General features: G+C 44.5%; 1 protein-coding gene across 1 annotated transcript; it reads right to left on the bottom strand.

The window, feature by feature from the left end:
- Positions 1-303: 303 nt before the first annotated feature.
- On the bottom strand, positions 304-22,932 carry LOC147108253 (ras-related protein Rab-11B). The gene is made up of 5 exons (XM_086004798.1): positions 22,768-22,932; positions 5,947-6,142; positions 4,990-5,183; positions 3,683-3,763; positions 304-1,744 (listed from the first exon to the last, which is right to left on the bottom strand). The coding sequence occupies exons 1-5, from the start codon at positions 22,805-22,807 to the stop codon at positions 1,599-1,601; spliced, it is 657 nt and encodes a 218-aa protein (XP_085860924.1). The 5' UTR covers positions 22,808-22,932; the 3' UTR covers positions 304-1,598.
- Positions 22,933-23,182: the final 250 nt, after the last annotated feature.

Genomic DNA, 23,182 nt, shown 5'->3' with positions numbered 1-23,182 from the left:
ATCAGTAATGGTGACTACTGGATTGTCGTAAAAACCCATCTGGTTCACTAATATCCTTTAGGGAAGGAAATCTGCTGTCTGTACTTGGTCTGGCCTATATGTGACTCCAGACCCACAGCAATGTGGTTGACTCTTAACTGCCCTCTGAAATGGCCTAGCAAGCCACTCAGTTGCACACAACCGCTACCTTCACCACAAGGACTGCAGCGTTTCCATCAGTGATGCCCACATCCCAGGAATGAATAAAAAGTTGTGCCATCTAATGTTAGCAGCACAGCACCAACAGAAGAACTGACACAGAAAAAGGTTTGGCAACATGTTTATCCACCATACATAATAACCATGCACAATCAAGTGACAATACATATTTACAAAATGGATTGCACTTAATGGAATACAGGAACCATTAGTGACAAGGAAGTAACAGACAGCATGCTCCGAATCATTTTAACGGAGCCATCGTTCCAGTGTGTCCGTCACAGGCAAAACATCAATTTTTTTTTTTGCAGGTGGGGGAGGGGGCACGCGAGAAGGAATTGGGATGGATATCAATACATTTCTTGATTTACAACCCAGTGATGCCTTCAAACAGCTGTTTGGAAACACCACTGACCATTTTAAACAAAAGGTAGTCCCTTCATGAAACTCTCCAGTCCAGAGACAGGCAATGAGATTCCAAACCTAAACTGTTGGCTGGGGTTTGCTGTGCTCGTTCCAGTTTTTTTTTGCTTAGGTGGAATTCAAGACAGACTCTGAATAAAACAATCTGTACTAAAAATGCACATGATTTAAAAAATCTGTCTAAATCCAACTGGAAAACTGCCCTTTCTTCCTGACGAGGTGTATATTCTCTTTCACCCCCAATGTCAACAGATTTTTTCTGCAAATGACCAGGTAAACTGAAGGTGGTACTGCTGACGCAAATTCTTAGTGTGGATATTTACATGCTTCAGGAATGTGTCAGCTTTTAATGTACTATAAGCTACTAACTAGTCAATGCAAAGCAGTACTGCAGGTTCTGTATCTACATTAAGATGCAGCAAATAGGCTACAATTAAATAGTTATAATTGATAGATCTCTCACTACCAGTAGCTGGAAGGAAAGGGAAAAATATGGTTTTCCTTTCAAAAGACTCCAAAGCACAAGATATAAATACTTTTATATGACAGGATATAAAGGCCTCAGTAGCATTATAAAAAGGAGATGTTCCAGAGTTTGAATGTGTTGGGATCCTGATCTTTTCACACAGGAACCTTCAATGACAGGACCATAAATATGCACATAAACTCAAACTCACTGTTGAAAGTAGAAGGGGTATGTGTTTCTATCTTTTAAAAAAAAAATGAAGAGTTATGTACATAAAGTATTGCTCGACTTAGTCTTGAATGTGTTCATAATTACAGGCAAAGGAGGAAGAGGAGAGACGCACATGCAATGTAGTCACATTAAAAGGGATATCCCATATGCAAAAAGGAATGTCAGCTCTACTGTTACAACTCATTAGAAAGGATTTCATTAATCACATAGAACACTGGACAGAAGCATTCACAACACACTACAATGCACAGGCAGGAGTAGGGATCAGAGTTGAAGCAGGTCACATGTTCTGGCAACACTGAAGTTTATTAGATTTCTGCCCATCAGTCGTTGGGGGGACACTGATGTCTACCACATTGTTACCAGGTGATTCGTCATGAGCTGATCGATCAGAAATCTGCTTCTGCGAAACTATGCGGTAAATTTCTGGTGAAGAGAAAGAGGGGGTCATTTTATAGCCAGGATATTAAAGTTTCCACTCCATAATTAAACAAAATTGAAGTCAATATTTTCTCAGCCACATGCTGCTCCCAGTATCTCAAGCCCTTTAAAACAATTGTTTTACTGGAATTGAAAGAATGCATAAAGGCTGCTAATTGAGCACATCTGATAAGGAATTTACTCCCGTCAGACTTTTCCCCTGCAGCACGCAACATACCCCAGTTGACAAAAACTGCCCATTCTATTCTTAGTAGCACGCAATAGCCTGGAGAATTCTCAAACCTGGGAATGGGGAGGACAGGGTCTAGCTTTAACGCAGTTCTTCCCCACAAGAACAGTCAAGTCATCATGTGAGAACCTATGGATATATACACCGTGACAATGTGGAAGTTCTAACATTTAAAAAAAAATTGTTTATGGGATATGGGCGTCGCTGTTATTGCCCATCCCTAATTGCCCGAGGTGGTGGTGCGCCGCCTTCTTGAACCGCTGCAGTCCATGTGGTGAAGGTACTCCCACAGTGCTGTTAGGTAGGGAGTTCCAGGATTTTGACCCAGTGACGATGAAGGATCGGCGATATACATCTAAGTCAGGATGGTGTGTGACTTGGAAGGGAACTTGGAGGTGGTGGTGTTCCCATGCGCCTGATGCCCTTGTCCTTCTAGGTAGACGAGGTCGCGGGTTTGGGAGGTGCTGCTGAAGAAGCCTTGGCGAGTTGCTGCAGTGCTTCTTGTAGATGGTACACACTGCAGCAACGGTACGCCGGTGGTGGAGGGAGTGAATGTTTAAGGTGGCAGATGTGGTGCCAATCAAGCGGGCTGCTTTGTCCTGGATGGTGTCGAGCTTCTTGAGTGTTGTTGCAGCTGCACTCATCCAGGCAAGTGAAGAGTATTCCATCACACTCCTTACTGGTGTCTTGTAGATGGTAGAATGGCTTTGGGGAGTGACTTGCCGCAGAATACCTAGCCTCTGACCTGCTCTTGTTGCCACAGTATTTATGTGGCTGGTCCAGATAAGTTTCTGGTCAATGGTGACTCCCAGGTTGTTGTTGGTGGGGGATTCGGCGATGGTAATGCTATTGAATGTCATGGGGCGGTGGTTAGACTCTCACTTATTGGAGATAGTCATTGCCTGGCACTTCTGTGGCACGAATGTTACTTGCCAGCCCAAGCCTGAATGTCGTCCAGGTCTTGTTGCATGCTGGCATGGACTGCTTCATTATCTGAGGCGTTGTGAATGGCGCTGAACACTGTAGTCATCAGTGAACATCCCCATTTCTGACCCATACTGAGCCAAAAGAGTTAATGTTGCAACTTATATTCTATAGTTCAGAACTGAGAGCTGAGGCATGATGTTGGGGCAGGGAGAGGTTCACTCTGCATCTGGCTGTGCTGTATCCAACCTGAAATTACTTGGTAGTGGTGCTTGAATTGGAAAGAGTTCCATTCCCTGACACATCCCCTCAAAAGTCGATGAGCACGGGAAAAAGGCAAGGAAGGAACTTTCATTCATTTAGTGTCTTTCATGACCTCAGAATGTCCCAAAGCACTTCCCAGTTAATGAAGTTTGACTGAAGTGTAATCACTGTAGTAATGTAGGGAAACACAGCAGCCAATGTGCACACAGCAAAGTCCCACAAACAGCATTGAGACAAATGACCAGATCATCTGTTTTTAATGATGTTGGAGGAGGGTTAAATAATTAAAATATAGTTCTGTAATTAAGGACCTCATTTTATTTTGAGTGACTCTAAGCAAAGAGGTCCAAGAGCCTTAGTTTGGGTTATTTCAACTTAAGCTGATAGGAATGTGTACAGAGCAAGGTGATGGAGATACACATCTAAATGGTACTGCTAAGCACTGCAGCCCAATTCCAGGCACCATGGTCAATAGTTTTTCCCTATGTTTAAGTTTATTATATTACCTGTAAGAATATTTTTAAATGCTTCCTCTACATTCGTTGAATCCAGTGCAGATGTTTCAATAAATGATAGATTGTTCTTTTCTGAAAGAAATGAGAAAGTAAGACATCATGTTCTACACGATAAAAGGCACAGCACAATTACAACAAACTTGGCAAGTTTCAGGTGATTTTCATAGAATCATAGAAACTTAGTGCAGAGAGGCAATTTGGCCCATCATGCCTGTGCCAGCCCCCTGAAAGAGTCGTTCTTAGTCCCAGATCCCCGCTTTTTGTCCGTAACCATGTAAGTTCCTTATCCTCAAGCATCTGTCCAACTCCCTTTTAAAATAATTTATGTAATCAGCTTCCACCACCTTTTCATGTAGAACATTCCAAATGCTGACAACCAAGTGAAAAAATTTCTCCATCTGCATCAAATGTTAAAATAAATAAAAAAAGAAATGGTGTAGATTTGTCCATTTCTGCAGCACTTGATGTAGTTGAAATCAAAGATCCAATGTCTGTGTAGTAACCTCTAATAATAATGCTTTAGAAACTCTTGAGAATTGTTGTGCATTTATGTAACATGATGCATTAATGCTCATGAAACAAAGAAATGATTCTGTCTTTGACACTGGCTACTGAGAGAGTGTTGTAGATACTGAACAAGTATCAGGGATCTCATCAGGGACTAATAGTTCTCACTGAAGCACACGAGTTGGGCGTGCATGTACTGGCACTCTTCTCTCTTATACTGTGCACTATATTTATGTATGGCTACACTAGCAAATAAACGATAAAACACATTAAAGAATTAGCATCATAAATTGAACTGTTTTAATGCTTTAAAAAAAACCACTGGTTCGCTAGGTAATTTGTATGGGTTCAGTAGGGTCTTGGCTATTAAGATACCTTTCTTCAAAACTAATTGGTACTGGGATACAATTCCATGGGCAACAATGGTTCTTTGGTACCTCAACCAAGTGTCCACTCTTCATGTGAACCTGGGAAGTGGGTGTTGATGGGTAAAATGACCCCAGGTGTCATCACAGCCCAGCCCAGCTCTTCTCAATCACTGTCTACACATTCATTTCAGCAGGTGTCACTGAACAGAGATCAAATATCCAGATTCTACACGGTTTTAACTTCTGGGTCAATCATGGCACCCTTTTCCAGTGCTGCCCTGTCGCAATTAGCTAACAGTAATCCAATTAGATACATCACATGTACTTGCATAAAAGGTCAGGTTTTTTATTCAAAGCAAACATTTAAAACACTATATAAATAGCTAGCTGTCTAGATGTTAACATGCTTTTTATAACACCTACCAGCGAAGGCCCGTGCCTCATCCGTTGGCACAGCTCTCAGGTGACGGAGGTCACTCTTGTTCCCGACCAGCATGATGACTATGTTGTTGTCAGCGTGGTCACGCAACTCCTTCAGCCACCGCTCGACATTCTCATACGTTAGATGTTTGGCAATATCATAGACGAGCAGAGCACCTACAGCCCCACGGTAGTACCTGAGAACGCACAATCCAGATTGCATCAGTCCTCACTCCTGCTGTAGGCTACACCCTCCCACCCCCCTTCTGTGTAACACGAGGACTCTGGCTGGAGTACAAGTCAGCATCTTCTACCTTACCCAAGTAGGAATTATTCACGTCCAAACTTAAGACAGCTGTTGTTGATGAGCTATTCAATGGGGGGTGGGTGGGGAGTGAGATACTGTTCTTGAAGCTTGCATTGAGCTTTGGTGAACAGTGTAGGAGGTCAAAAACAGAAAGATCAGAGTGGGAATGGGAGTTTAATCTAGCAAACCACAGAGGAGGCAAGGTCAGCTTTCTCCTCTGGCCTGAACAATTTAGCAATTTCAGATCTTCAGTTACCTCTCCCATTTTCTTGTCCATTTCTCCTGTTCAATTTTCACTTTGTTCCCTTTTAAAACTGTTTCCATCCTTTTCACTAGCTTACTTGGCCATTTTCACCACTTTTGTTCTTCTCGTGCTTTTCACTCCAACAAATGATTTTTATGCATCAAGCACTATTTCACGTCTTTCCAATTTTCAAAATAACCCATTCATAGGCTATTAAACCCATTAACTAACTCTTCAATATGGTAAGTATACCATCAGTCCTATGTGAGTGCTCAGTTATCTTTCAGTTCTGGCAAAGAGTCATTACCCAAAACTTTAACCTGTCTGTCTCTTAAAATGCCCATATACCTCAAATTATTTTCCAGTTTTATTTCTACAAGTTAACCACATTTAGACATAAAATACTTACGCTGAAGTGATGGCACGATATCGCTCCTGTCCCGCTGTGTCCCAGATCTGTGCTTTAATTGTCTTTCCATCTACCTGGATACTCCTGGTGGCAAACTCCACTCCAATGGTGCTCTTGCTCTCCAGATTAAACTCGTTGCGCGTGAACCTTGACAGGAGATTGCTCTTTCCAACCCCGGAGTCCCCAATCAGCACGACTGGAAGAGACAAACCAGATTATACATATAACTGTGGATGTTCAATAAAGAAATAACAGTTTGTAAAAAGACCATTTGCCCAACCGTCCTGCAGGAGGACGTGCAGTTAGCAAAAATCACCTCCTAGGGGCCAGCTGTATCTAAAACACAGGGCTCATTTGCATTTCCTCCCTGCTGCAAAGTCACCAACAAAGTATAATAAGGTTAGAGATCCATACATCTGACTTGCTGTTTGCAGCTCTGCTCACTTACCATTTGCACTGACTCCCACTAGAGGGGTCGAGTCTGCCAATCACACTTCAGTAAGCTGTGGAAGGGCAATCCTTTCATCGCTACAAGGCCAACACAGGTGCTTATGCGTCACACTTCTCCAGTAGAGAAGGCACTGAAGGAAAGTTTGCTCAAGTTTTAAATGTGGTTGACACTCACCAAGTACATTTTATATAAATTGTGGTTTTATGACAGGAAGTGAACACATTTTTCTGGAATTTCTACCTCAGGTGGTAATACTGTAATAAATTGGAAGATAAAATGCTTTAGATATCTGCTCTCAATCATTACATATAGAAATATTTTAAGGCTTACATTCCATTTTCTGAGATGAAATAGGATCTTGTGGAGGAGCCACCAAAGAACTCAGAGCGGTTGCACATAATTCCTTTAACAGCAATGTAGTCACTGTCTGTGCCTGTAACTTTAATTACACTGTTTGACGGTACAATGCCAGTTACCTTTACAGCACGTGATGACGTCATGCCGTTAGTCACGTGATGCCCCAACGGCGGGAAGAACGTGATGATGTCACTCTCCTAATCAGGGGATCAGTCCTCGTGGAGTCCTCAAGGAGAATAGACCTGTTATTGATGTGTCCTAGCAGTTTCCAGTTTAAACTCGTTTGTTTTCATTAAAGTTCATTATTTTAATTGCCTGAGTCGTACTCAGTCTTTTGATAGGAACCTCCGTTCCTACATTGGTGATCCCGACTTCTACGAACGATTTTCGTGGAAGATTCGACATGGACACGAACGCCGTCACGCTGAAACTGCCACAGTTCTGGGAGCAACAACCAGACGCCTGGTTCATCCAGGCTGAAGCCCAGTTCGCCATCCGGAACATCAACGCGGATCAGACCCGTTATTATTACGTGGTCTCCGCCCTCGACAGCGCAACTGCATCACGGATCATCAGCCGCCTCGGTAGTCCTCCTACTGACAGCAAGTATGATGCAATTAAGGTGCGGTTGCTTCAGGTTTTCGGGCTATCAAAGTCAGAGTGTGCTCGCCGGCTCATCACTCTGCCCGGCCTCGGGGATTCCAAACTGTCCGAGCTCATGAGCCAAATGCTCACGCTCTTGGGTGCTGAACCGGAATGTTTCATCTTCCGGGAGCTTTTCCTCTACCAACTGCCTGAACAGGTTCAGGCTGCCCTAGCCAGCTCCGACATTACTGACTGCGCCAAGCTTGCGGCCGAAGCCGGTAAGATTTTCACGGTTACCCAGCAGTGTTGTGCGGCCACGAGGCGCCCACCCCCCACAGACGCAGTCCCGGCTTCTCCTACAGCGGGCTGGTGCTCCTACCACACCCGTTTTGGCGCGAAAGCACGATGCTGCCGTTCCCCCTGCAGTTTTTCACCAAAAAAAAAACAAGGCGGCGCAGGCGACGTCCCTGGCGACGGATGACCAAATCTAACGGGTGTTCCGCAGTGGCGATGGCTGTCGGTTCTACGGGGAAACTCCTCTAACACCAATTCCCTCTCAGGCCGCCGTTTCCTTTGTGACACCGGGGCGCAGTGTAGCATTCTACCTGCGTCGAAGCTAGACACGCAGACTGGGAACCTCGGTTTTTCCCTCGTAGCGGCTAATGGCGCAGCTATTCAAACGTTCCGAAAGCGGTGGGTCGAAGTCTGTTTCGGCGGTCAGCGCTTCTTTTGGGATTTCGTCACGGCTACAGTCTCACAGCCTATCCTAGGGGCAGATTTTCTGTGTGCCAACAGCCTGCTAGTCGATGTCCAACACCGCCGGCTGATCAACGCGGCCACCTTCCACTCGATCCCGTGCTTCCACGGTACCTCCGTGGCCCGTTCCATTGCCTGTGCTTTTCCTCCTCCAGATGATTTCACGCGGCTCCTCGGGGAGTTTCCGGAGCTGACAAGGCCCACCTTCTCCTCTTCAGCGACGAAACATGGTGTTGAACATCACATCACCACTACTGGCTCCCCGGTTTATGCACGGGCTAGAAGGCTCGAACCCTGCAAGCTTGCAGCTGCGAAGGGGGAGTTCGCCACAATGGAGCGGCTTGGCATCATTAGGCGATCGAACAGTCCCTGGTCTTCGCCTCTCCACATCGTGCCGAAACCAGGCGGCGGCTGGCGGCTACGCGGTGACTACCGACGCCTCAACGACGCCACCACTCCAGATCGGTACCCGATCCCGCATATCCAGGACTTCTCGGCCCACTTGGCGGGAAATACTATCTTCTCTAAAGTCAACCTCGTCCTTGGATATCACCAGGTTCCAGTGCACCCACAAGACGTCCCGAAAACCGCGGTCATCACCCCTTTTGGCCTTTTTGAGTTCCTGCGGATGCCATTTGGCTTAAAGAACGCAGCACAGGCGTTCCAGCGTTTAATGGACTCCGTTCTTCAGGACCTGCGTTTTCTTTTCGTCTACCTGGATGACATACTCATCGCCAGTGCCAGCAAGGAGGAGCACATCTCCCATTTGCGTTCCCTCTTTAACGCGCCTCAGCCAGCACGGGTTAATCATCAACTCGGCCAAAAGTGCCAGTTTGGCCTACAACAAATCGACTTCCTGGGACACCGCATAACATCGGACGGCACCGTCCCTTTGGCGATGAAGGTTGAGGCGGTTACTTCTTTCCCGCGGCCGTCGACAGTCAAGGCCTTGCAGGAGTTCCTGGGGATGGTCAACTTCTACCACCGTTTCGTCCCCAAGGCGGCTCAACTCATGCAACCTTTGTTCAGGGCCCTCAAGGGCAAGTCCGGTAAAGATCCAATCAGCTGGACAGCTGAAATGGTTCAGGCATTCGGCAACACCAAGAACGCTTTGGCCAATGCAACCATGCTGGCGCACCCACTTCCAGGTGCTACCATCGTCCTTACCACCGACGCGTCAGACTATGCCATCGGTGCAGTGCAAGAGTAATGGGTCAACGGCACGTGGCAACCGCTGGCGTTTTTCAGCCGTCAATTGCGAACAAATGAAAAAATGTACAGCACCTTCGATAGGGAGCTACTGGCCCTTTTCCTCGCCATTCGCCATTTCCGGTTTTTATTGGAGGGGCGCCCCTTCACGGCTTTTGTCGACCACAAACCCCTTACGTTCGCCATGGCCAAGACCACCGAACTGTGGTCCGCTCGTCAACGTCACTTGACGTTCATTTCCGAATTTACTACGGACATTCAACATGTGTCTGGTAACAACCACCTGGTGGCAGATTGCCTCTCCCGTGCGACGGTCCACGCGGTGCACCTGGGGATCGACTACGCCCTCATGGCAAAAGATCAAGTTTCGGATTCAGAGGTCCAATCATATCGAACCATTCCCTCCAGCTTCCAAGCGACCGACGTCGTCTTCCAGGACGCAGGTGCCACGCTCCTTTGCGACGTTTCCATGGGAGTCCTTCGTCCCGTAGTGCCAGTCGCATGGCGCCGGAAGGTTTTTGATGCCATACACGGGTTGTCGCACCCAGGGATGAAGGCTTCGCAATGGCTTATGTCAGCCAAGTTCGTCTGGAAGGGGATGCACATCGATATCCGTGACTGGGCTAATACCTGCGTCGTGTGCCAGAAGGACAAAGTCCAGCGTCATGTCAAGGCTCCAGTAGCTGCATTCACTGTTCCGGAGCGTCGTTTCGACCACGTGCATGTGGACCTCGTGGGGCCGCTTCCGCCTTCTCAGGGTTATAGTCATCTCCTTACCATAGTGGACCGCACCACTAGGTGGCCAGAGGCAATTCCTTTGGTTTCCACCACGTCGGCAGACGTCGCTAGAGCTTTCATCTCCTGTTGGGTCGCCCGTTTCGGAGTACCGGCAGACATTTCCTCTGACTGCGGGCTGCAGTTTTCCTCGGATCTTTGGAATGCTGTGGCTCAGGGGCTCGGTACCAAGCTTCATCGTACCACCGCCTACCATCCTCAGGCAAACGGCCTTTGCGAGCGATTCCACAGGTCGCTTAAAGCCTCTCTGCGGGCCAGTCTTCAAGGCGCAGGATGGGTGGACAGACTCCCATGGGTCCTGTTGGGTCTCCGTACGGCGCCCAAAGATGATCTACAATCGTCTTCAGCTGAACTCGTCTATGGCCAGCCGCTCCGGGTACCAGATTTCCTCCCTTCGCCCACAGAGCCATGGTCCGCATCCTGGCAACTCGTTCGCCACCAAGAAGTGGCCAGATGCTTTGGCCCGATCCCTACGTCCAATCATGGGTTGCCGACCTCTTACATGCCACCGGGACTGAAGACTGCGGAGTATGTATTCATCCGACACGACGCGCACCGGGATCCGCTCAAGCCTCCTTACACTGGTCCTTTCCGCGTCATCGAACCGGGTGACAAATCCTTTTTGGTCGACGTCGGAGGGAAACCGGATCACATCGCAGTGGACTGCTTGAAGCCAGCTCACCTGGACCTGGATTACCCTGTCGTAGTCACTCAATCACCCAAACGTGGCCGATCGCTCGTGGCCGCCGCACCTGATCAACCAAAGCCGCCTGACATCCCGCCTGCGCTCGCCGCGCCTGCTCAGCCGCCATGTCTGCCAACACGTCCACCGGTCATCAGCTTCCTCTACCAGGGTATCGAAGTCGATCGGACAGGCTCATCAGGCCTCCTCCTCGCCTCACCCTTTCTGTTAAAGACAATTCTGGGGGGGCGCATGTGGCGGAGCCACCAAAGGACTCAGAGCAGTTGTACATAATTCCTTTAACAGCAATGTAGTTACTGTCTGTGCCTGTACCTTTAATTACACTGTTTGACTGTACAATGCCAGTTACCTTTACAGCACGTGATGATGTCATGCCGTTAGTCACATGATGCCCCAACGGCGGGAAGAACGTGATGACGTCATGACGTCACTCTCCTGATCAGGGGATCAGTCCTCAAGGAGGATAGACCTGTTATTGATGTGTCCTAGAAGTTTCCAGTTTAAACTCGTTTGTTTTCATTAAAGTTCATTAATTTAATTATCTGAGTCGAACTCAGTCTTTTGATAGGAACCTCCGTTCCTACAATCTCTTAAAAGCATTTAATGGTTTTTAAAAATAGGTAACACACCAGCAGTATAAATGACCGAGTAAATGGTGTGCATGACACTCGCAGTTGTACGGCACTTAATTGGGTCAAATGTCGCAAAGGGCATCAATACCATTATTTTGAAGTGCACAGCAGCTATTCTGTACCAGCAACATTCCACAAATGGTAATATGAATAACGAGTTAATCTGTGTCTTGGTGACTAACACGACTGAAGGTGAAATAAATAGATTTCTGAGCCCTACAAAAAGGTTAATTTCTCCATGCAAAATGGTTAAGTGCAGTTTAACCGGCATGAATTGTGTCTGCAATATTAGATGGCTAAAAGACCCACTGATACAAAAAGTAGATTTGAATGATAAACAAGGGATGAAATAAAGGATGGATACCCTGAAAAGTACATGAAACTATTAGAGGCACTCAGCCCTACCAAAACCTGGAGCCTTTTCCTCTTTATTCATGCACTACAACACAGTGCCAACAGTAAGAAGCATCCAATACAGAGAAAAGGACAGTCGTTGGAAGAGAAGTGATTTTGAATGGAGCTTTCTGGCCCACTCACCTAGCATATGGATGATTCAATGCTCATTTAAGAGTCAGTGGCTGAAGTGCATTTTGTTTAATTTTGAACTGACGATTTGAATGTGTTGTACTGCAGAGGTTGCATTATGTCATTGATTTGACCTCTGACTTGTGTGTAAAGGTCAATATAGAGTGGTTTCATCTCTGTTTCAAGCCCAGGTCAATTACTTTAATTTGTACTTGCACAATTTCATATGAAGGTGGGATTATATTCCACACACACACAACCCACTTAGACAAAACACAAGTGATTCCAAGAAAGATACTGTGGGACTAGCACAGGTTACTGGAATTGCCATTGGATCTGCAATGTTCATCGAGTAGCTGAGGAGTCAGAAGAGGGGGGAAGCAGGAAGAAAATTGGCAATAAAACAAAAATATTTTTTCCCCAAAGAATCTTTTCCATTTGGAATTCCAAGTTAATTTTGTTGCATGAGAATCAGTTTTGGATACTTTCTCTCAGAGTCAATAGCCAGTTTAATGTTACTACCTGTTCACTAAGTCACAATAGATTACAGTTGCTTTGAATGGGTAACACAATGAATTCTGCAATACCTGCCCAATGCTGGTTAAAGCAGCCTTTAACAATGTCTAAATCTATCAACTACAATCCATTTTCCATTTTACTCATAGAATGGTTACAGCACAGAAGGGTGCCATTCAGCCCATTGAGCCTGCCCCGGTAATATTAATCCAAAATAGTGACTTCTTCAGTTTCAAAACTTTCAAAGTGTCTATTTCCAAAAGAATTCCCTTTATTCCCACTCTGTTCCTAGTTAGCTGATCTTAGCCACGATTGGCAGTAGGGGTATTAAAACCTGTCCCATTTGAATGAATGGAGGCAGCCTTAAAACACATACAAAGAACACATACAACAGTGCCGAAGATTTCCATGCTCAAAAGCAACTCCGAAAATAAAGGTTTTCCTCCCTCCTAAAGGCATGTAGTCCTTGCTCGGCAATTCTGTTTAACCTCTAGCACACCAAACTGGCAATTATTCATGCAAGAGTCCTGACAGCAATTGTCGGTAGGCTATTCAACTGCAGAGGGAATTGGTCAAGACCAAACCCCTCTCACATGGCATCCACATGTGCATTCTCCAGCAGAGATTACCAAATCTCTATCAGGAGTGGGATAACCTTCAGGCAGAGTAACTTAGGATCTCTTGAGTTACTTCATTAATTTGATGAAGTAACTCGAGAGATCATAAGATGCTCTTCTTTTGCTTAGTGTCATAGCCAGTGGCAAAACCAAAGTAAGCTTGCCGATTTTGCCAAGGTCACTAGCGGTGCTGAAGGGGGACTGTAAACTGATGGTACTTTGTTCAATATAAAACCAGCTATAGGTAGATGAACAGCACTTCATATTCCAAGTGGTGTAGCTTTCCCCTGAGGTGGAAGGCAAATAACCTTTTCTTTTATAACTGTTCCATGGCCCAAAACGGCAACACGTGAGGCTTAAATATGTTCAAAGATCAATACTTTGGATGTGCAAGGCACTGGTGCACCAACATGTATTGTTACAGACCAGGAGAACAATCTTGGGCCTGTGATCCCACACAGACTGAATTCCTTCTCAATCGGGACATCAGATGAGGTCAGGCAAGGCAATGCACAAAGGAAGAGGACAAGTGCAAGGTGCTGGGGGAGCTTGAAGAGGGGAAGAACATTCAGAAAATAGAAAGAGTGGTTAACCATTTGGAGTCTGTACGCTTAAAGGGGTCAACTAATTTTTATGTGCAATCTGGAGCCAGAATCAGTGTGCATTTTCCCCAAATTGAGTAGTCTTTACAGGAAAGAGGATACAAAATAAATTGCTATTCAAACTTTTCAGGGGCTAAATCTAACAAAAAGGTGCTTAGCAACTAATTAGCTCAATTCTTTCATCCAATGCCAATGCACAATGCAACAGGGCGAGTTGGGAGTAAGCACAACATCCATGTATAAACAGTGCAGAGATAGTTTGTTGTCTAATTAGGTAGCAAAATCTTTCTTCTCCTTCCTCCTTGTTTTGCCAATTATCTCTTGTACAGATTCTTGTTGGGGAGGTTGGGGGGGATGTTACAGTTTAACTGATGCCCTCCAGTACCTTACCCAAGTGGCCGCTCTCCATGTGCGAGCCCAGACAATCAATTTCAACATGCTATTTGATGTCCACAGATGGGCGCTTCCAATAGAAGTAACCAGACAGCAATAAGGAGCGGGACATTTGTCCAATTTTCCCCATCTCTAACCCAAGAATACAAAAGACTAATTATGGCTCCATAACTGTTGTACTGGTAGAGATCAGGTAACTCGGCACGGACCACAGATCAAATCAGGGCCTTTCCTGATCTGCATGTTTCAGCCACTCAACACCTTACATAGCTAAGTCATTGGAGCAGCCTTAGCGCCAGGTTGACCCTTGTATTTTAACTTTCATTTTCTCCCAATATTGTAAATGTTCAAATCTTAATGCTCACATTAATCAACTGGAAACTTAAAAAAAAAAATTAAAACTCTTATGCAACTATGTTTCAGTAATTTCATACAAGAGTTTGCACAATACAGGAAACTTTGTGCTATCCAGCACCGAGCTGTTGCCGTTCCCTCAAAACTGCCGGACACTCCAGCGCTGATGTTGAAACATACGGAGATTTTCAGCTCCGTGTGAATCAACAAACCCTGTTGCTTAGCAACAGCTTCTAAACAGTCGGCAAGCGTCTCTAGCTGAAGCTGTTGCTTAGCTACAGACCTTGCAGAGCTTGACTGTTGAGAAAAAAGCAACGAAAAGAAAAAAAACGGCTCCTGATTTTTGCCGGTGGCTCGAGCTTGCTGGACATTTAGCCTCCGGATAACACAAAGTTTCCTGTAGTTGACTTTTTAGTCATAATTAGCAGACAATCGAACTAACCTTTGCGTTAACATTTTTATGACTTTAGTCCATAATTATAGTCTGGATAATCTTTAAACTAAAAAAGCTCAATTCACTGAGCAGGTTTTTAAAGATTGTTCTGTCCATTGGCCGATAATCAGTGTGTAAATACTTCTGTTCAAATTACTTTAACTGTTACAAGATTATAGCACGATTTTAATGTGTACATGGAGTGAGCTTCATACATTTTACTTTTGTCTGTAATATTAACCATTGCATATCCTAAGGTGGCTTTAATGCAATACAGTGGAGGAAACAATAGCGAGAAAAACAGGTTACATTTTCCTGGTACTTTTCTCAATATGGACCACTTGGGAGAGAAATATTTCAAGCCCTTCACTTGTGGGATATTCTGTCAATTTAATTTTGCCTCCAACCAGTGATACGAATGTCAGTTGTGTGTGCGCGAAGAATGCAGAGCAACACTGGATGGTGGTAATGTGGCCTTGGGTGGGTTAGGGAGGAGGATGTAGGGAAACACTGGTTGGTGGTAGTGTGGCCTTCAGTAGGTGGGGTGGGAAGAGAATGGGGAAAGGTTCATGTAATAATAATACAGTATAAGTGTTGGAATGCTCTGTCCGTGCCATAGTCACTAGTCTGACCAGACCATAGTTAGTTTCCTCCTTCCTCTCTAGGTCTAAGAAATATTTCCACATTTCAAAAGTCAGAATAGATTTCTATGTTCAAAAGGAGTTTTAGTACAGATTAATCAAAATTTATGGCATATTATAATCTGACTTCTATGAATTACTGGTTCTACCACAGCACAAAATGGCACAATTACAAACATGCAGATATATTTTGAAATCAAAGTATTTTTAGATTTGTTTTTATCATGTATACGAGAAGAATTATGCCAATACTGACAAGTTGACAGAGCAGAATTGGGGGAGACAAAAGCATTTAAAGAATTTTAACTTTGCTAAATAAAACTGTTAAAATGTTCTACAATCATACTGCTGTCAAGCAGTACATGGAACTACTTTTTAAAAAATCACAAAGCAGCAGAGTGTACAGTGCTGGTCAAAGATTCCAATGACTTCCTGATCGTAACTATACACTCAGGAGACACAGCAACTGAAGGGGGATCTGTTCCCCACAGCAGATAAAGTCCGACACCCGTTTTCTCCTCCCTACACCCGTGTTGAATTCAAAGCTCTTACACCAGCTCCTACTGAACCTCATACTTGTGGAACTTCCTCTCTCTCAGCCATCCCTTCAGTTTTTAATGTTGATGCCGCAAAATATTTTTTAAAACTTGCCACCCAATTGGTCTTTATTTTAATACTATGGTCAGTACTCCTCTGAACTTGCCCCTCGTGTTACTCTAAACTTTAAATATGTTGGGCAACTCCTTACTTCACCCAATCTTCCCTTCCTCTTATAATCTGCAGACTTTTAAAATCAAGGGATGGCAATACCTGCAGGATGGCAGAGAAGATTGCCTGCCCTCTTGGGAACAGGAGTACATGGTGCAGGAAGAGCTTTAAAACCAAAATAAAGCTAGTTCAAAATGGAACAAGGGGAAGCTTTTAAAATGTTTAAAAACCCAGACAAATTACTTGTTCTAGGCCTACGTTAGCTCTTCCTGAATTTATGATGTAAACTACTTTGTTACCCAATTACTGAGTGGCTGACATCTTGATCACAGTACTGCAAGCGTTTGACTAGGAAAAAGTGTTAGCAGCAGTTTGCAATGGATAGGAAAAGTGAAAACAAAATTGTGTAAATACAGTATTTGACAGCAACCAAATTACTCTTCAGTAGGAAAAAACCTCTGTCCCATTCTATCATTAGTGTCAAGTCACTAATCTGAACCTACAGATGCCCTGCAAATGTTACACCTCATCTGTGGTTGCCAGATTCCAGTTTGGACTTTAAACTTATAGCACAGGGTTATGAAGTCAGCATCACAATCACAAAGCTACCAAGGACCACTGTTCATTAATTGGGAGCTCAAACTGTCAACCATAAGTATGTTAGGAATTCCAGATTGCTTTACCTAAAGAGAATATTACAAAGTTGCACTGGTGCCAGGCACGACTCATGTAGGAACAGAGGCCATTACTCAGTGGTCTTCAAGATAATCACATCAATAATAATAATAATAATTCAACTTTATTGTCATTGTACAATGCACAAGTACATGAACAACGAAATGTGATCTTGCAAGCTCCCATGAGTCCAGTACAAATAACATTAACATTAAACGCAAATAGCACCATCCTGGGAGAAGCAAAGCCGCTGCGTCTGTGCGCGCCGCCATTCCATTTCCACCATTCCTCCTATCTTCAGCCCAACGCCCGGGCCTGCTCACCAGCCGCCCCTCCCGGGGCTCCTTCCGTGACCTTCTCACCAACCGCCCCTCCTCGGGGCTCCTTCCGTGACCTTCTGCACCTGGTCTTCCCTGATGGTCACCCCTCCAGGTACTAACCAGGCCTGGCTCTGCTTAGCTTCCAAGCCTTGCCAGTGACCCTGTCCCTAGTCCCAGGAACTGATTAGTTCTGATGAAGGGTCCCAGACCTGAAACGTTAACTCAGTTTCTCTCTCCACGGATGCTGCCTGGCCTGCTGAGTATTTCCAGCATTTTCTGTTGTTATTTCAGATTTCCAGCATCCGCAGTATTTTGCTATTATATTAGTATTTTCTATGTCTGCTTTTAAAATGGAAACTGGCCGTGGAAACTTGCCACACTGTAATCATACCTTCCCTACAGTGGAGGGGTTGCAATGCCAACACAGCAGGTGATCAGAATTGCAGTGTGCCAAATTTAGATTGGTTATTTCCATTATAAATATGGAAATATAAAAATTATATTAAGGTCAGAATATATGACTTTAAAATTGGGACTGAATTACACCCTGGTCCATTATCCCCCTCTCTTTAACCCAGCTTCACCTGAAGACTACATTTCATCTCGACTTCCCATGTGCAACACAGGAGATCAACTAGTAATATTAAAAGTCTTACATCTGGCGGGATGATAAAATTACAGCCCGACAAACTTACTTGTTCTTCAGGATACCAAGAGAACTCCCCTGCTTCGAATAGTGCTCTGTTCACCTGAGCAGGCAGACGGAGCCTCAGTTTAGCACCTCACCTGAAAGACGGTATCTCTGACAATTCAGTATTCCCTCGGTACTGGACTGAAGTATCAGCTTAGCTTATAGGCTCAAGTCCCGGAGTGGGGCTTGAACCCATGACCTTCATACCTAAAGCAAGAGTGCTACCACTGAACCAAACTAAGTTTCGAGAACGACTCATAGGCCAGACGGAAATGTGGAAGAAAGCTGAGAATGTAGGAACAGATGTTATGCAAATTAAGAGGAATAAGCAAGATGTTGCAAGAAGGTGGACAAGTTCTACACAGTAAAGGATATTGGCTGCCTATGTACAGTGCTTTTCAAGCAAAATGTATTGCACTTTATATCTATATTACTAGGCAGTACATTACCTTTAAACTTGACTATTCCAATTTTCTCCAGGCCAGCCTTCCATCTTCTACCCTACATAAACTTGAGTTCAGCCAAAACTCGGCTGCCCGTATCCTAACACGCACCAAGTCCCGCCCACCCATCACCCCTGTGCTCACTGGCCTACATTGGCTCCTGGTCCGGCATCGCCTCAATTTTAAAATTCTGATCCGTTTTCAAATCCCTCCATGGCCTCGCCCCTCCCCATCACTGTAGCCTCCTCCATCCCTACAAGATCTCTGTGCTCTTCCAATTCTGTCCTCGTGCATCCCCGATTTTAATCGCTCCACCATTGGTGGCCATCGTTCAGCTGCCTCCACCCTAAGCTCTGGAATTCCCTCCCTCAACTTCTCTAGCCTCCTTTAAGATGCTTTTTAAAACCTACCTCTTTGTCCAAGCTTTGGTCATCTGTCCTAAAATCTCCTTATGTGGCTCAGTGTCAAATTTTGTTTTATAACACCCCTGTGAAGCACCTTGAGATGTTTTACTACATTAAAGACAGTATATAAATGCAAGTTGTTATAAAAAAAATCTTGTGTCTGCACAGACTGATCAACTTTTTCATTATAAATTCCTATGTCCTCACTTATAATGGAGACTGCCTCTGAACTTGTCACACTAATTACAGCCTCATGCCATTGGGAGAACTATATAGTGCTTCAGTTTTGCATTTCCCAGCACCTTAGCCTGCACTGCAGAGAAACGCTCATATTCCAACCAGCTCTGCTTCCCAAATTGCCATAAGTTTTGCTGTCATAAACAATATCAAAATAAATTATATAAAAATAAGGACATACTGAATTACATTTTTGTGCCTAATCCAGCTATTCCTTGCCTGCTAACCCCAGTTCACCTGAAGTCTACACTTGGTCTTGATGCCCCATATTAAAAATGGCATACATAACCGTATATAACCGACTTGCAATACGGCTAGTGAGACCAGAAGACAAATTTAAATTGGTGAAAAGTAAAATTAGAATTAGGAAAAATTTTATTCAAAAGGAAATAGATGTTTGGACTAATTTGCTAAACCGGGTAGAGACACATATTAGGGGCATTCAAAATGCAGTTGGATGCTAGACTGGGAGCGTTAGGGTACGAGAGGACCAAGCTTTAATGGGCTGAAAGCCTTTTCTCATCCCCAAGGAGTATTTTATTTACCATTATAAATCAAGCCCTTCTAAGTTTGTGAAGTTTAGTGGACAGCTAATCTTCCACGATTTAGAATGTAGCCCTTCGCTAAACCCAACAGCAACTCAAACACTGAAGGCACAGACAACCTGTCCTTTAAAAAGGACAGAAAACCTACCCTTTTTGGTATGGTTGCCATATGAATGGAGCAATTATGCTTTTAAGGTAGAACAAATAAGTCCAACCATCATATAAATTTCCACTGGCAGAGCTTGGTAATCCTCACCCAAAAGAAACACACACAACCAGAACAAGAGACCAGAATAAATGTATTGCAACCCAAAAACAAAGCTTTGAATCTACATGTTCCAAGTGTAGTTGCTGCTCTGGTAAGCTAGCAGAAAACATGAAAAATACATTGGCCTCTGCCTGGATTTTAAAAAAATTGCCTACCATGCAGCATTCCAACTGACTGCGTAACCAAAGAGAATGTGTAACAGGAGGCAGTAATGAGACCAGAACCTAGAGAACCCACAGATTATGGCCTTCACATATTCCACACTAGCAAAGGTGCTTTAAGAGTATTTTTGAGGTTTCAGTTATGAGAATTAAAGCAGTGTAATGAAATTATCTTTACAGGCACATTTAATTACACACACTACCAATCTGTATAAAACTGTTCAAACATCAGCAGCACTTAACTTCCAAACTTCATCTTACTGAGTTCAGTCTAGATCCAACTAGTTAACAAGATACATAGTCAAATAGTGATAGCTAAAAGGACCGTACAATTGTTCATACTCAAAACTGATACAAAATACAACAATTTGCATGTATAGAACATCTTTAAAAGTAGAAAGACATCCCAAGGTGCTTCATGCAGACATATTCAGACAAAAATGAATGTCAGGCCAAATAAATCATTGAAGTAAGGGAACATTCAAGTGCAGGAAAACTTTTTTCTACAACAGCTAAAAGGGATGGATAAAGTGCCTATTTGCTTGTAAATTGTGACAGATTGTAAAAACAGCATTGAACCTACTCTACATTTGACCTAAAAGCTTAATGTTGACATTGGATGAAAAAGTTGAAAAAGTTTCATTCCCCAATGAGTACCTCATCTTCCGATTAGGCACTTTACAGCCTTCCGGACTCAATATCGAGTTCAACAATTTCAGATCATAACCTCGGCCCCTATTACTTTTTTACTTATATTTTTTTCCACCCCTTTGTTTTGGGGCCTCCTCCCCCCCCCCCCTTCCCTTTTTTTCCCTCTCTCCCACCTGGCAGCTGTCTCCTATCCTGCCAGTACACTTCACACCTAATCTCAGCTGTCTTTTGTCTCCTCTGGCCTATTACCATCTCGTCTGGTTTTGAATACCTTTTAATGTCTCTTTTACTTCTTTTGTTCGATCGCAGCCCTGCCTTCGATCCATTTTATTTTATTTCCAGTTTTGAAAAAGGGTTTCGACCCGAAACGTCAACTCAAATTTCTCTCCACGGATGTTGCCTGACCTGCTGAGTTTTTCCAGCATTTTCTGTTGTTATTTTGAGTATTTCAACTTGATGAGTACCGCCATTTCTTACCCATTGAAGGGCATTAACACTTATGCTGAAGACAGAGAAAGGCAGACATATGAATGTGCCAAGACCATTTTTTTTTTTTGGGGGGGGGGGGGGGGTGTTAGAAAGAGAAGCTGAATTGTGGAAAAAGAGATTGTGAAAAGAACAGCAAGAAACAGATAATCAGCCACTACATGGAAGACTAGTAATGTCATCAAGTATATTTGGTGCATTGGTACCAATATGCTAGCAACAAAAAAAAATTGCCTTAGCCACTCTGATTTAATGTGCCAATACATTTCATGTTATACTCATCACCTCAACTAGTCAATGATAGCCTTACAACCACCAGTAGGGTTATAATGCTCCCTCCAGATACAATCCAGGTCTAGAAACACAAAAAATCTTTGTTTTTCGTAGTTCATGCACCCATTACACTTTACTGAAATCCTACTGATAACACATCACATATGCAATACTGTGGGGAAAAAGTTTAATTCATACATTAAAAAGATAAGCAAAGCAATTAAGATAACAAAGTTCATGTGCATTATCCAGGGGAGGTGCATGAAACTATTTCCAGATAAACAGTGAAAAAAATGCATGCCCTGCACCCACAGAACAGATTCGCATTCCAATTGGCAAAAGAAAATTGTAATATGTAGAAAAATAAACTACAGAATGCTTTATTGTGCAATTAAAGTGAGGAAGTGTTAGCTGGATTGGATCTGCAGGTTATAAAGGAGTCGGTCGGCTGGCTAATCTTCCCTTCTTAGGCAGTCCCTCGGAACCGAGGATGACTTGCTTCCACATTAAAAATGAGTTTGCAGGTGACTGATGAGTCCAATGCGGGACCTACAGTCTCTGTCACAGGTGGGGCAGACGGTGGTTGAAGGGGCTGGTGGGTGGGGTGCTTGGGTTGACGTGCGCTCCTTGCGCTTGGCTTCCGCTTGCTCTCGGCGAAGAGGCTCGAGGTGTTCGGCGCCTTCCCGGATGCTTCTCCTCCACTCTGTGCGGTCTTGGGCCAGGGATTCCCAGGTGTCGATAGGGATATTACACTTTTTCAAGGAGGCTTTGAGGGTGTCCTTGAAGTGTTTCCTCTGCCCACCTGGGGCTCTCTTGCTATGCTGGAGCTCCAAGTAGAGCGTTGTTTTGGGAGTCTCGTATCAGGCATGCGGACAATGTGACCCATCCATCGGAGCTGATCGAGCATGGTCAAAGCTTCGATGTTGGGGATGTTGGCCTGAGCAAGAACACCAACGTTGGTGTGCCTATCCTGCGGAGGCAGCGTTGGTGGTATCTCTCCAGCGCTTTGAGGTGCCCGCTGTACATGGTCCATGTCTCTGAGGCATACAGCAGGGCGGGTATCACTGCTGCTCTGTAAACCATGAGCTTAGTGCTGGGTTTGAGGTATAGATGGGGGCTTATTGCAGACTACAGCTTTTTGGGTGGTTTCTCTCTAGTTGCAGCTCCCGCTACTGGTGCCTGCTGATTCCCTCCACGCTTTCTGGTAGCAAGTTAACAAACCTCCGCTAAGAAATAGAGAACTTACCTCGCCCGCAGCGAGGAAGTTTTTTTTTGTACCCTCTTTGCCCAGGTTGAAGGCACAAAGCCTGAGGCCTACATCTATCATAATTATTTGTGTGAAAGAAGACAAATATATTTTAAACTCCACTACGGATGGTAATTCGCTTACCTTTAAAGAGGTAATCGTATTCATCATCCCTGGTTCCCATTTTAGCGTCGATATAAGCGGCTTCTACCAGAGCAAAAACCTGCAACGACCACAAAAATACCTCTTCCTTTTTTCGGCCCAGGCCGCAAGCCCAACCCCTACCGGACGACCGGAAATGAGTACCAGCCCGCCCACCGTCTCACTAACTGACTGACAGCGGGATTAACCAATAAGAGACCGGAATGGGTACAACGGGCCATAGACATTCTCCCGCTGTGGCGACAACACCCGCCCCCCCACACTGCGCTGCCTGACTGGGTGAAGTCATCCTGCCCGGCCACCCGCCCGCCTTGCGCAGAATCCTGTTCACTGATTGGTCATATAAGATGTCAATCAAGATCAACACAGGTTGCTGATTGCGTAATTTACTTGTCAT

The sequence above is a fragment of the Somniosus microcephalus genome, chromosome 13 (genome assembly GCF_052327205.1).
Source record: "Somniosus microcephalus isolate GS21.2 chromosome 13, FLI_Smic_1.0, whole genome shotgun sequence".
In the NCBI taxonomy this organism is placed as follows: Eukaryota; Metazoa; Chordata; class Chondrichthyes; order Squaliformes; family Somniosidae; genus Somniosus; species Somniosus microcephalus.
Note: the sequence above shows the minus strand (reverse complement) of the source record. Positions and strands in the feature narration are given on the sequence as shown.

Bases quoted from the DNA above. Each gene is read 5' to 3' on its own strand.
- LOC147108253 (XM_086004798.1), bottom strand. From the start codon at position 22,807: ATGGGAACCAGGGATGATGAATACGATTACCTCTTTAAAG. The intron at 6,143-22,767 runs GTAAGCGAATTA...TGTCTCTTCCAG, and splicing joins ATACGATTACCTCTTTAAAG to TCGTGCTGATTGGGGACTCC. The intron at 1,745-3,682 runs GTAATATAATAA...TCTCTTCACCAG, and splicing joins ATTTAAAAATATTCTTACAG to AAATTTACCGCATAGTTTCG.